Raw genomic sequence first — 15,747 nt, forward strand, 5'->3', positions numbered from 1 at the left:
ATCACTGTTGCATAGAATGAAATTTCTGACAAGCAGAAATATAGCAATATTACTCTCTTTAAAAAAAATCCATCAATTATCATTGTAGAAACCAAGACCATAAAACCTTCTCTCCTTTGGAAAAAAAATGGTGAACTCTTTTCTAATGATATTAAGCAACTATATATTGAAAACAGACATGTTAAATTAGTCACAAAGCAGAAAACTAGTTTAATATTATTTGTCTCCCTCTAATAAGTTATTTATGCAACTCAAATTAGAAATAGTTTTAACAATAACAAATGATTGCTCCCTTGGTTCAGCAACATATATACTTAAGGCAATACACCTTCAATAATTTAAAGGCAATAAGCTTGCCAAAATTGAAGGAAAGGGAGGGAAAGTATACTTAACTTTCTCCAAGATCATTAGTGCTTGAACAATGCCAGATCTTTTCAGGTCTTTGCTTTATTAGTGGTACAACAGTTTAGGTGTTGCACTGGAACCAAACCTTCTATGCAAACCTACTTCACAGTTGACAAGAAAATTGGGAGGGGGAAGTTAATTATGTATGCTTATTGTGAACTCACAGAAGAAAACTGTAGTCAGAAGCTTATGGGACTCATATTGTAGATCTTCAGTTCTAAGCATGACATGTGATGAGTGACAAAATTATTGACTGAAGCACCTATCTAAAATAATCATAGCCTTAGGATTGGTCTATCAATCCAACTGATTTGTGGAACCTACAAAACAAAACAAAATTATTCACTATCGGTAAGGAATCTTGCTTTGTTTTTCAGTTTATTCTTTGCACCTAGTTTTTTTCCTACTTGATTCTCACTCATTGCTTTGTGATAATGCTATACAGAAAACCAACTTCTGAATCACCTGAAGAACTATCTACAGACCCAGATTTACTTTCTATCAATCAATCAATCAATCAATCAGTCAGTCAGTCAGTCAGTCAGTCTGTCTGTCTGTCTGTCTATCATCTATCGTCTATCATCTATCGTCTATCGTCTATCGTCTATCTATCGATCTATTGTCTGTCTGTCTATCTGTCTATCTATCTATCTATCTATCTATCTATCTATCTATCTATCTATCTATCATGATCTAGCTATCATCTATATCTATCTGTCTGTCTCGCTCTCTCTATCATGATCTTCTATCATATCTATCTATCTATCTATCTATCTATCTATCTATCTATATCTATATCTATCTATCATATATCTAAATATCTAAATATCTATCATCTATCATCTCTATCTATCTATCTATCTATCTATCTATCTCTATCTATCATATATCTAAATATCTAAATATCTATCATTTATCATATCTATCTATCTATCTATCTATCTATCTATCATCTATCTATCTATCTATCTATCTCCTATCTATCATCTATCTATCTATCCATCCATCCATCCATCCATCCATCCATCCATTACCATCTTTGCATATATAATACATTTTACTGCAATCACAATTCTTTTTTTTTCTGTGATGTATCAACAAATACACAGGAACTCATGTACATCTCAAAAGAAGCATCACAATGCAGTCATACATACTATCTCATTAATATTCTGAAGCCATAATGTGTTTGGCATAAGTTACAATTGAGCTGTCAGTGTAATTGGCAACAGTTAATTAATTGGCATTCTTCAGATGAAATAAGATAAGCCTTCTCCATTCCCTTCATTTTGTAAAAGTGTTTTGTCAGTGTCAGTCTGTGCATCAGTGGCATAGAGGGAAAATAAAAATGAATTTAAGGAACAGAAAGCACTAGCAAATTTGAGATTTGGTCCTAGTTAAGCTGGAATTCAGGAACAAAAAACAAAGAACAGTAATCAAGGAATCATAAAATGATTCTAACATTTCCCATTGTGATAGAAAAGGACTTGATTTCATTTCCCCCCTAAAGAACTATTTCAGAGATCATTGCTATGAAATAATAGCAGAGATGAATTTTCAACTGTTCTATCTTTTCTTCTGTCCAGTGGACTGAAGCTTCCCTGTTTTCCATTCACAATTCAATCCAAGGCATATGGCATCTGGGGGAATTTGTCTTACTGGAGGCTTCTTCTGTGGATATTGGAGCTACCATAAGGAACAGTCAGAACAGTTGAAATGAAGGAATGTGGCCATTTCATTTCACCAAAACCACTTTTGGTTTCAAAAAGCATTTTCAAAGCAATGCCCCCTCGCCATTTTGAGGTGACCCTAGTGAGTAATGAGGTGGGGGGGGGAAAGAACAGCATCAGAAGCCTCTCCCACCTGGCCATAATAAAACTCAAAATGGTGTCAAATAAGTTCAAAAGTATCCTGTAAATGAGAAGAGAAAAACTCTTTCATGAAAGAAAAATATGGAGAAACCAGAAAATCTATTAATTAAATGTATTTTCTAGCTTTAGAATAAATGCTTTACAATTCATATTCTTATCATCACTAACACCTGTCAACCCTGAAGCTGACCTGACTGAGAGTCCATTTTGAGGCTTCAGGGCTGCCACAACTGGAGCTAAGGGATATGGAGGGGGGAGTAGAGATAGCTGGCGTTTGTAGCCAAAACAAAATACTTTCTCTTGGGAACAAAGGACATTCCCACAGGTGCTTAGAAGGAGGGGCTGAGGCCACCTAGCAACAGGACTGTATCCCGATTGGACCATGCAACTGATTGTTTTGAGAAAGTGAAAAACTTCTGCTTTTAATTAGGTAAAAACCGTGGGAACATTTAGAGTCGGTTTTCACCAGCCTGTGCCAATATGGCATATACAATAAAACTATTTGAAGAGTCTACCTGCCTTGGAGTTTTGTTTGCTGTGGGTACGTTACTTGGAACCCTGACAACACCATTATAATCTACTCAAACCCTTGTTTTTCTTCTGTGGCAGAAGCCACAATATCATTCTCGTTCTTCTGAAGGCCTAGGGCAATAGTTAATCAGATAGCAGGAAAAGAGGACATAGGTTTCTTCCAGGTCTGAAGTAAAACTATCAAGATGGTTTACCAGTGTGAATGTAAGGATGCTAAGAATACTTTTTAGAAGCCATCTTTATTATTAGAACCAAACTGAAAAATTGACCAAAAGGGAACGATTGAGCACATAATGGCATGGTTTCATTTCATACTGGGCCTTTAATCAAGTGTTGATGGATACACTCCAAATCTTAAGGCTCTGAAAATCATTGGTTCTCCAATGGTGGCTAGTAATGACACTGAACAAGATCCCCAAATCTCCGAAGAGACTCTCCAAATCTATTATCGTTTATAAAATGAAATTTAGGGGTAGGATATCTTCAGGTTATTCTCTGAAAACACATAAGCCTTTCAAAGCCCACCCATATCCTTTGGCTGTTAAAATAAATGAAATTTGGGGGAGCCTATAATCAACCTTCACTGCTTTCAAGAAAGAAAAGCAACATTTTCAATAGCTGCTCATCTTGACATATTAATACACTTGTTTTACTTAAAAAGTAAAGTGACCAAGTAAATTCAAAACCTATATATATAATTTGGTTGAATGTCATGCTGAATGAGGAAAGGTCACTAATGCATATCATGCAAAAAGGCTACATCTAAATTACCATATAATAGTATGATTCATTGGGTTGTTGATAATTTTTCTGCATTGTATAAAGTCTGAACCATTTCTCCTCTTCTAAACAAGTTATATTGATTAGACAGAGTGTGGAGGGGTACTGGAATATAAGCTATGCTTCCCCCCACCCCCAATAACTCAATTTGTGCAGTGTTTGACAGTTTCTTTTTATCTGATAGAACATAATGATTCATTACTCTTTCGTCCAGAAAATTAAAAGTTTCTGCTTCCAGGTCATTTGCAACTGCCAAATCTGGCTTAGTGAGCATTTGCCAACTTTCACTGCTTCGTAATGAATTAGCAGTCTTTTTTCACTCAGTCAATTGCAACTTGAAAAAAGGATAAAATAAAAAAAGGCTAATTGACAGAATAAAGAAAATTCTCTATTCTCAACTTCTCAGTATCCCTAATTATATATATAGTGATTTGGGATGTCACTTAACTATGGCTATACAAACATCTTGATTTACATAGGAAAAACCCTGGCTAAAACAGTAATGCACATATAGACCTATGAAAAAATGAACAAAATAAATATTTGACCGTTACAGGGAGGAGTCATAAAATGAGGGTGTGGCTAGCCGATGAAGCCAAATAAGGCAGAAATAGATCTATTCTAGTCTCCCTTAATTCTTGGGCTATACAAACATCTTGATTTACGTAGGAAAAACCCTGGCTAAAACGGTAATGCATATATATATATATATATATATATATATATATATATATATATATATATATATATATATATATATATATATATATATATATATATTTGCCCAGCTACACTGATTGTAGGCTACTTAATACATTTAAATTAAATGATATTTCCTGCTTGTTCCTCTTGTTACTGTTTTTCATTCCCCACAATCAGGTATAGAGATATATAGGTACAATTATTTCTGCATAACTGCCAAGGACGACAAATAAAATTCTGTACTGTGATATCTGTAGAATTTATTTTTATATGCATCAGGTTATGCACTGCTACATCACTTGCTTCCACAAGCCTAGATGATACTCAGAACTCCTACCTAGTTGAATTAAATTTAAAATATGGTTGAAATTTCATAAATTAGTCAAGATTTTGATAAATCTCTTGAGATCTAAGAGATGTTGGTATTCCTCCTCAAGATCACCCAAGGTCTTGAAATTATCTGGCGAAATCATACAACATGTCAGCGATAATCCTGCCAAAATCTTGTGGAAGTCACATCATTTTTATTCAAAACATCCTGGTTGGTCACACAATCATCTAGATATTTAGACTTGATTTGGCATTTTTATCCACCTATCGAGTCCTTCCCAAGGACTGGGTTAGGCAGATGTTGTTCTTGGATAATATTAAAGGATGTAAGCTGTTCCAAATAAAGCTGCCCTTTGTAATTGACTAATGTCAATGCCAATATTATTCAAATGATGCCCCAAATGCTTTGGGATTGTACCCAAGGTTTGTACTAGCTTTGCTTTCTTTTGCCACATAGTCATTCTGCTTCTTTCTGCAGGTTTTTAAATTTTGTGACCCAGTTCTTTCTCTTTTATTCTGCTGCCTCCAAGTATTGCAATGTCCACTGTTCAGAGGTTGTTCCCCACCACACACCCTAATTGAGAATTGTTAAGCCTGGAATATCATAGGGCAAGTTCTTATCTCTTTGAATTCTAAAGTTTGAATTCTTCACTTTAGCTCCTTCATTTTTTGTTACTTTGACTGTGTTGAAGTCCTACCATTTCTGGCTCGCAGAAAAATTTCTTACAGATATTTCAATGCACCATTGTTGCTACTTTGTGATGCCATTGTTTGCAGTCAGTCTGGGCAACCTTCTTATAACAGCTAATTAGATCATCCACAGTCTATTCAGCTTCTTTGCAGAGATGGCATTGGGTGTCTATTGCTGTCTTCTCAATTCTGGCTTTGTATGCCTTTGTTCTTAAGCCTTGGTCTTATGCAGCCCCGAATTGTCTCTTTTGTCTCTTCAACTTTCCTGCTCTTGGCCATTACCAGGTCTTGTTATTATCTGCTTTCTTGCTATTTGTATTTTTCATGTACTGGCCACATAATACTTTGCCATATTGTAATACTTTGCCTTGCCATTTCTTTTTTCTGTTTTTCATTTGGCCTTTCTTATAGGTCAGTTTTCTCTCTCTGGTATTATTTTAGTGCTCACATTATCATATAAAATTGTGTGAAAATTGTGCAGTACTCCCCCGAAAAAGTTAAACCATGATGCACATAATGTTACCTACATTTCAGTTCAATAATGTATGAACTTCCTTTTGACCAATGTATATTACCCAAAGCAATAGTGGAGAATATCTGTAGGTTGGGTGTAGGATGAGGGTAAAGGTTTGTTCTCCAAACTTGTAGATTGGTTCCCGAACGTTTCGTTACCAGGCTAGGTAACATTTTCAGTGCAAAGTTTGAAAACTCCACTGAACATGTTACCTAGCTTGGTAACGGAATGTTTGGAAATCAACCCACAAGCTTGGAGAATGACTCATATTACCTAGCTATCAAGAGTTACCATCTACAAGAAGATATAAATAGACACAATATTTGTGTTATATTTTAAGCTTTGAAGAATGTAGCCTTCCTGAAGCTCTGCATCTCATTTATCTGTTCCACATTAATTTCATCTTTTCAAAACAACAACAAGAACAACAACCCTTCAATCTTGTACATTAAAAAAGTAACAAGCTGTGCACTCCTGAAAAACATGTAAGGAAGTACTGTTCTCTTACGAAATAAACATGAGGCAACAGCATAATATGGTTATAAAAAAACAAACGATTTGTAGTTTCCAAACCATACAAAGTAATTATAGTTCTACTTTATTTGTCAATATTGACATCAAGAAATAGGCAGAAATATAAGACTTCTAATTTGACAGCAGGTTTTCCTAAATTATTCCAACAAGTGTCATTTTGTTTCTTGCTACCACCTGGAGATGTTCATGTATTTGTCATCCATGGTTGTACGTGACATTGCTTAGTAATGGTTCTTATTGCTAACAGACCATGGGAAAGATATGTATCATTTTTACATTCAAAGAGGAGGTAATCAAATTAGCCAAGGCGGCTTTCCACCTCCTTTCCATATGACTCTTAGAAGCTTTCAAGGAAAAGGTCAGGAAAACAATTATCAGTAAAAGTAATTTGAAGTTGAAACCAATTACCAAAATCGTTCCTGAATTTCCTTCACTGGATATGTTGAAACAGAAGCTGGACAGCAAACTGTGAGAAAACTGGATTCAAATAGGGTCAAAGTTGAATTCAGTGGCCTTTCATCTCTATGATGTTAAGATTTTAGAAGCAGCTTACACAGCTCAGATCATTGTTTCTCAATCTTGGCAGTTTGAAGAGGTATGGACTTCAACGCCCAGGATTTGCTGGCTAGGGAATTCTGGGAGTTGAAGTTCACACATCTTCAAGCTGTCAAGGTCGAGAAACACTGACTTGGATGATGCCATCTCACACCGCACTTCAAGAACAATGTGTAATATGGCATGCGGTTTAAATTTTCCCTCAATGAAAAATACTTTCTAAATGGAGAAATATTCTGATGTTCAAATACACATGTCACAGTTTTACACATTCTGGAGATGATGCACATTTGAGATGATCGTCATTGAAATGCTTGCCTCCAGACAAATTCTAGCATCATCATGAAGGAATGTATGCAATTCAAATGTTATTTATTTACAACTAACCTGGAATCGGTTGAGGTGTTAATACCACTGTAGGAAAAGGCCTGGGAGCAGTGGCTGGCCTAGATACTGCCACAGCTACTTGGTTTGTTGTAGCAAGAGGCTTTTCATGTCCTTGGTAGATTCTTAGTTCCTTGGGATGTATCCATGTTGAATCAAGAGCAAATGTGTTGTTCAAATAAATCTGCACAGAATATATATAAAAAAAGGAAATATATCTCTATACAAATACATTCATTCATATAAATAAAATCATCTCCATCTGTTAACTGCTAGCCTATGTTTCAAGGGGATTTCCAAAAACATATCTAAGGTCATCTACATTCAATTTTAATCAATCAATCAATCAATCAATAACCAGCTCTCCAATTATTCAGAAATACTTTTCAGCTGTTGAAAGCTGCAATTTTTTCATATATGAAGATTCATCCTTGGAAAGTGAAGATTGAGTCCAAACATTTTTTCCAGCTATTGTGGACATGTTTGTAATCTGTCCTATATTGTGGTTGATAAAGAGGAAAGAGCAGGGATGAAATGCTACCGGTTTGGACCAGTTTGCCCAAACCAGTAGTAATAAAAGCTACAGGTTCGGGCGAACCGGTATTTCTGACAATCAGTTGTCCCACGTAATTTATATTCGCTAGAAAACAGGAAATTCTGCTTTCTAGCAAATCTAAATCACGCAGCACAGCTGTTCCCCCCTCCTGCTGTTCTACTTACCTTAAAAAAGGCTTAAGCCTCCTATTTCAGTGCTGCACGGAAGCACCTATGGTGCACATGCGCACAAGGCGCGCATTTGGCACACACCACACATGCACGCAGCAAACTGGTGGCGAAGCAAATCAGTAGCAGACTTTGGAGCATTTCACCCCTGGGAAAGAGACATATCAGAGATGTATCAGGGTGAGAAAGTCTCTAGAGGATTTTAGAAGACTTTCAGTTTTCCCAATCTTTGGAAATATTTTCAAATGAGAAGCAAATAAACTTCCATCTAGAAGCAAACAAGCAAAACGAGTTGGGCAGCATTAAAAAAAATTAAATAGATAAAATGATAGTTCCTCTCTTCTGGCCAGAGGTATCTGCAAGATTGAAGGCTTTTATCAACATGACAAAAAGAGTGTCATGCTATTATATATGTGCGATGACAGACAGAAAGCGGCAGAGGTTTTTTTGTTACAACAAACACCCCTTATTTCTGGCTTTTACCTTTAGGAATCTTCACTGCTTTCAATATTGGAACACATCTTCATCATCCATAAAAATAAGATTGTCCTATAGAGGTGAGCTAACTAAAAGGCCAATCAAATTTAGCAAGGCCTGTTTTTAACTTTGGCTAATGCAAGCAAGGATTAAAAATATTTGGCTACAGTATGCTCTATTAAAAACAAATGGAAGCTTTTTGTTATTTAGGTACATGTACCAATTCAGATGAATATATTGATGTTAGATAATAAGTGAATCTTAATTTCAGGCTTTGAGCCAAATGTCAATCTCTGCCTGCCATGCCTGCCATGCCAAAAAACAAACTCTTTTTGAAACCAAGAAGTCATATATATATATATATATATATGAAATCAGAATCTGATGTTCAAAGAAAGCAAAGTCACAAAGCACGTACAAATTCTCAAACCCATTTAAAACTGTGATTTGGATTTCAGCCTTTCTGCATGGACTAACATGGTAATGGTAATTTGCAACATATAAAATATTCTTAATAAATCTACATAAGATAAAAAGATGTCCAAATATGTAAGAAATCTTTATGCTGATCAAATTTTATCAACTATTACCGGTAGCTGCTGGAAAATATTTTATGAAAATATAATATCAAGAATAGGTTGGCAAAATGATGGATTCCTGTATTGGCTATGGATAAAAATTATCCAGAGGCATCCTAAATTATGTTCTATATGCAGACATGCAGACATAATTTAATTCTCATACTGATGGACAACATTGTCTCCTATTACAATAATTTTGTTACCTATTACAACCTTAATCTGATAGATACAGTATATTAGAAGCTAAATCATCACATATTTTTTTAGTTGAAGCTCAGATTCAGATAGAGATGAAGTTGTTCTAGTTTGATTCTAGTGAAACATATCAAATGTTCAGAAACTGTTTTGGTACAGGTGTATCAGTTCAGTTCTGGTTCCCATGAAGAATTTTAAATATAGTGCTCACTACAATGATAATTGTTTTCAAGAAGAATGGATTAGTGACTGTCATTGCTACACGTTGTCAAGTATCATGATGTCTTTGAATTGGTGTATGGATCATCTTTTTTCAGAAATCAAGCTGGAAACATCTTCTTGCAGTATTGACTTACTTTCTACCCAGGTTGGTGAAAAGCACTGGCAAATTTTTCCAAATTCTTTCAAGATGATTGCATGGATATAATTATGCAACTTGTTTCAAAATAATCTTAATGTTTATTGAGCAAATTTACTAGGCACATCAAAGGACCAAAATCTTGGCACTGTTGATCGCATATTGGCAGACTCTTTTGGATATCTGTTTAGATGCTATTATTTCTTAGGCTCAGTGCAATAATCTAGGATGGTTCACTGATGTTTCTATTACTTGATCCAAGGCTTTTAATTTCTAGATACATACTGATTATATACTTTAATCACTGAGAACCACCTGCCACTCCAGAAGTAGAATACCCTATCCCTGTGATGACAAACCTATGGCACACGTGACTGAGATGGCACACAGAGCCATCTTTCTGGGCATGCGAGCTGTTGCCCAACAGACCTGCAGCTGCACATGTGCGTGCACACCAGCTGGTGTTTGGGCCGCTGGTGTGCATGCGTGCAATTCAGGAGAACCAGCTGGTCTTCGGAGCTCTCCTGAGCATGCGAGCGCATTTGCACATATGCGCAAGGGTACTTGTGCGCAGCACACACATGCGTAGATGGCATTCGCACGTGTGCATTGCGTGCACAAAAACCACGCCCATCCGCAGATGGTGCATGGGGGGGGGTTATGCACTCGGTGAGTAAAAGGTTCGCCACCACTGAAAGGGTAAATGCCACTCTTTTAGAAACAGCACTCCAGCATGCAGTCAAAACCAGAGTAAAATCAGAAGTGAAAGTTTAACAGTTAATTTCTTGAAATACAGTTAATAGGATTCATCTTCAAATAAAATCATAATTAAGCCCCTTCAGTCTCTCTATTAATCATTCATCATTAACTTTAGAGACGGGATTTGAGAGGTCACTCTAAAAGCCTTCAGATTGTTCTTACAGAACAAGTACTTCCTTGCATTGGAAAGCTCTCCAGACTCAACATTGCCTGAGCTGAGCTGAGGGTTTCTTTGGCTATCCTGGCCCATAGCAAAGTTGCATCATTTTTTAAATTATTCTTGTGTTGCTGTAATGCTACCCAATAGTTGCATTGTCCCATTCCACCAGAGATAGGCTGTTGATATTTTTGTTGCTACTACACGTCCCTTTAGATCAAACATTAGACTTAGTCAAGTCAGCAATATCTTTCAGTTTTTGACAACCATCAACAAACATGGTGGAGAACTGCAACCTGTGAGTCAGGGGTGAAATGCTCCTGGATCGGACCGGATCACCCGGTCCGGTAGTGATCTTGGCTGCTGGTTCAGTGATCCGGTAGCAATGGTGGAGGAAAGCTCCGCCCACCCACCCGGATGTCATTACTTCCTGATTTTACATGATGTGTGCATTGCGCATGCGCTTCCAAACTGGTAAGGAAGGTAAATAGATTTCACCCCTGCTGTGAGTGCACAAAAATGGCACTTTTTTTTCCTCTTGAAAAAGGATGAGTATTTTGTACAATCTTTGAAGGATCTATCTGCCTTAAAATAGTTGCAGGTCTTTGATCCACTTCCTAGACCTAAGCACTTGAAAGGTCAAGAAAAAATGAAAGGATAGATAAACACATAACTATTTTAATCTTTTTAGATCATTTGTTGGACTGAATTTGCTTTTAATCTTAATGTATAGCTGTAGTTTTATTTTTATTCTGTTTAAATAAAGACTTTCAAATCGTTCTGTTGGGCTGAAATAAAATAAAGATTTGGGTTTTTTTTAAAAAAAATCTTCCATTTGGATCTCTGGTCAAAGTTAGAATATTTGCTATCATCAATAGTTGTAAATTTTACAGCTCTCAAGTTTAATATTGAATGTCAGACCTGTTGTTATTTTAATACAGCTACTGCTCAACTTATGACCACAATTGAGACCCATATTTCTGTTGCTAGTGGGAAAGTTATTAAGTGAATTTTGCCCCATTTTACAGGCTTTCTTGTCACCGTTGTTAAGTGAATCACTGCACTTGTTAAGTTAGTAGCATAGTTGTTAAGTGAACAAGGCTTCCCCATTGATTTTGCTTCTCAGGAAGGTTGCAAAAGGTGATTTAATGTCCCGGAATACAGGAACCATCATAAATATGGTTATGGATATAATAGGATATAAAACATAGAATAATAGAGTTGGAAGGGACCTCAGAGGTCTTCTAGTCCAACACCCTGCTCAAGCAGGAGACCCTAAACATTTCAGACTCAGTATTTTAAACGCTGTATGCACAGAAAAGCTTTTTGTTGTACCATAAAAGCAGATTGGGGTGATTTGTAATTTTCAGAAATTCCTATTTGCAAAGTCTTCAAAAATAGTAAAAGTAGAACTTACCTTGCAATTTGGTAATCTCTTTTCTACCCAACTTTTCCCAGAATGTGGTAGAGCGGTGGTAGTATACACATGAGGAAAAAGAGGAACAAACTCCACATTTGAGGAAGGAGAAAATCCAATTACTGGAGAGTGAGGTCCAAATATCCACTGAAATAAAGTTTTGGAACAGTTAGAATTCTCTATATTAAATTTATCTATAGCACTTGCAAGTTTTTTGTTTTCATTTTTAGATCTTATTTATATTTCAAGACTATTTAAAAACACATGCTATATAAAGCCACATATATTCTAATGTTTCCATCAGAACATGAAAAGGTTATTAAAATGTATGCTTTATGGAACTGAACTATTACTGCTGTTTACTTGTATAACATGGGACAGTGCAGAACTCATGATGATGAATGGCAGTTTATTAAACTTGCCCATCATATGTAATGTGTCTGAAGTAATATTGCATTTGGCAAATGTAGCAAACCAAGAGAAATATCTGAATCTGAGTAAAGCAGCAGAGAGACGTATCGATTTTCATCCATTATTCAGGTGCAGATGAAAATCCTATTCATGGACAGTCAAGCACTTAATGAGAGATGTAAAGAAATGGAGAAATTGTAAGGTAGATGAGAAATTTAAAAAACATTTAAAAAAATAAAATGTGGATAATAGAAAATATGAGTCAAAACAAATCTTCGGTTTGGAAGGATTTTACACAACCGATTTGAATTTATCCCTTACCATAACTTCATTTTAAATCATAGGTCCCCTGTGTAATGCACAACATCTTGACTTGGTTGCACAATGGATTGTGGAGAAGTACATGCCATGAATATACCTCTACTGTTCCAAATATAACCATGAAAAAATGTAGGACTTCATTGATTTGATGGCTCATGATGAGCTACAGGTTAGGTCCCTGAACAGATGTAGCAGTGACTGCTTCATATTCTATTCTTACTGTGAAATTTCTATAATGAGTTTTTTTTCAGAAAGCAATACAATATTTTTGAAAAACAAGCCAATGACAGCTGTATAAACATACTGCTATCCAAATATAAAGATTTAAGTAATCTAATAAACAGACAACAAACATGAAAAGAAAAGCTTTTTTTGATTGAAACATTCATCACTACTCTTTCTTAACCTTGCATTATCATGAATGACCAAAATGTTCATTTGCTTCAATGCAATTACATTTTTTAAAAATTCTTCTATTTAAAAAAAAGGGGGGGGGGCTTCACTCACTACCAAGCTTCATTTCTACAGTCTATTAAGTGCCAGCATATGTTTCTAGCTGTTTTACTGAGAAGCTGAAAATAACCCAACAAATTTAGATCTCATAACGTTGAAATGAAATAGCATCAAACCTATGTCTGAGGCATTGCAAGCAATAATTCCACAATTATTCACAATTATTTCTTTACCACAAGGTGAAGAAATCGAATGTACACATTTAATTTTAAAGGCAAATCTCAATCACCTACCACTATTTTAACTATTCACTTTACAATCCTGATAAATAATGGAAGCATTCATTAAAAAATGCTAATGAGATGTATTGGTTAAATTAATATTTGATCAAGATTAGTTAATGTCTGCTACGGAATGCTATAAACATCACATTAGAAGCTACTATTTGTGGATCACAGCATTTTTCTTTATAGGTCTGACCAATATTGTCTCAGGCAACTCAGTCAAATCAATGGAAAAAGGGTTGCCCCCTAATAAGGAGATTCATAAGTAACCACCCACACTCTTCCATTATTAAAATAAATATTTTGCAGATCTCTATACATGAAGGGAAACACAAGTTTCTAGTCACTAAATACCTCTAGTGGCAGCATCCTGATATAACAGCTATGGGGGAGATAGCTATGTGGCAACCTATCTTCTAAATCAGCTCCGTTCTGAAAAATTCTTAAGAACTGGGGGGAAATGCATAAAATGTGTTCCTTTTCCCAAAATTCATTAAATGAACACAACAGCAGAACCAATATATTGACTATATAATGTAAGATTTGTTTAACCTCATGGCAAAATTTTTTAATGAAATATTAGAATAATATTTACCTTGCTTTTATTTAGATGAGTTTAATACAAGGTTCCAATTTATGTTGATGATACTTCACTATGAATTTTTTGAGAATCTAATGATTATTAGCCACTTTGTGAACAGGAATTCATCTGCAGTAGGCTGGTTTATGTTGCTTAGGGTTTTTTTTCAGTGGGAATTGGCATAGTAAACATTTGCAAATTCTGTTGCTTATTGTAAAATGTATCTTCCTGCTCTTATGACAAGTTAGGTGGTATTAGCAGGATTTGTGTTTAAAGGAACAGATCCAACTCAGTAGGAAGTCGGTACAAGTATGTTATTATAAATTAGCAGCAAACAACCCTTAACTGTCAAAAGACTGCAATCTTATTATGAAGGCAGTATATTTGGTGAATATGTTTTCTACACATGGAAGGTAAAAAAATGTGCGCTGTTTATGTGGTTTAAGAGTGGAAATTACAAGCTCAGCATTAGCAATAAATTCTTATTAATACTTAATGTAGTCTCTCCCGCGCCAGGATTTTTAAGTCTTGTGGAAAGAAGGCACAGCTCTGCCAAAGCAGAGCCTCACGTCCGCAAGTCGGAAAAATGAAGCAGACAACTTCAGCACCAGGGCTCTTCGGACAGCGACTGAAGTTGCTTCTGACGTTACATATTTCCTACCTACGCATCCTAAGGTTGTCTTCCACATTTCTTTTTCCCACCGCCGGGGCTTCTTTCTTTCTTTCTTTCTTTTTGTATTTTAAACGATTTACACGGGGGTGTGGGGCAGACCTGTCTAGTCTGAGGAAGTCAAGAAGCGCTCACCATCAACAACCCTCATCCAAGAAACCAGAAAAGCACGGAGCGGCGATGGCGATGGTTAAGGGACCAAAAGAGAAAAAGGAGGAAAAGTCGCTTTTCTTACCTGTCCGTTCAGAAACGGGAGCTGGTGAACGGTCGAGTGGTGCTCCGATGCCATCAAAGGCACAAAAGGATCGCAGGGAAGTTGCCAGCTCGAAACCCCCTGGATCAACGGGGCCGGCGGCGGGGGAGGTGGGGGAGGAGGAGGAGGAGGCGAAGAGAGCAGCAGCGGAGGAGGAGGAGGAGGGGGCACTACCCCGGCAGCGCCTCCGATCCGAAAAAGCCCAGACGCGCTCGGGACCATCCAAATCCAAGGAGGTGCTGGGGGTTCCGCATTCCCGGGCCACAGGAGAGGCTGCTGCCGCTTGGCTCTAAGCACTGGGCGCATTCTACATCTTACAGTACGATCCCACCGCTCTCAGGGGGGCGCCTCCAGCGAAGGCAAGCAGCGGCAACAGCCCAGGCACAGGATTGGATCCCAGGCAGCTGTGGCAAGGCGGCGATGCCCATCAGTGCCCCCGCTCGGGAAGAAAGCTTCGAGCGGAGGCGGCGGAGGCGGCGGCGGCGGCTCAGGAGCCGGCGAGGCTCCGACTTCGTTCTGTGGCTCTGCTCGGAGCTCCTCCCCCTTTCGCAGCCCCTCCTGCCTTGACCACACCCCCGCTGCCGCTGCAGGAAGCCCCAAAACTAGAGAAGAGTCGCAGCCCTGCTGCAATTGCCTGGCTGACGAAGAGAACCTCCTCCAACTTCTTGCCTTCTCCAGACCAGGGCGCAGGAGGAAGGCGAAGGAACGCACCGCTCGAAGGCTCGCAAGAAAGCGGGAAGGCACTCCGGAGAGAGAGGGAGGAAGGATGGCGGGGAGGGGGGGGGGAAGGAACGGATCGGTGCGGGAGAGAG

The 15,747-nt window shown here is 37.4% G+C and overlaps 1 protein-coding gene across 4 annotated transcripts in view; it reads right to left on the bottom strand.

Annotated features, from left to right (window-relative positions):
• Nucleotides 1-15,446, bottom strand: part of TCERG1L (transcription elongation regulator 1 like) — a 183,575-nt gene extending 168,129 nt beyond the window's left edge. For all 4 annotated transcript variants that reach the window (XM_034436484.3, XM_034436485.2, XM_034436483.3 and 1 more), the window contains exons 1-3: nt 14,918-15,446; nt 11,964-12,110; nt 7,300-7,480 (exon numbers count right to left, since the gene is read on the bottom strand). In XM_034436484.3, the coding sequence (XP_034292375.1) occupies nt 7,300-7,480; nt 11,964-12,110; nt 14,918-15,241 (652 nt within the window). In that variant the 5' untranslated portion in view covers nt 15,242-15,446. The remainder of the gene's footprint in view (nt 1-7,299; nt 7,481-11,963; nt 12,111-14,917) is intronic.
• Between the last annotated feature and the right edge of the window lie 301 nt (nt 15,447-15,747).

This window comes from Pantherophis guttatus, chromosome 6 (assembly GCF_059756535.1).
Source record: "Pantherophis guttatus breed Tessera chromosome 6, ASM5975653v1, whole genome shotgun sequence".
Taxonomy (NCBI): Eukaryota; Metazoa; Chordata; class Lepidosauria; order Squamata; family Colubridae; genus Pantherophis; species Pantherophis guttatus.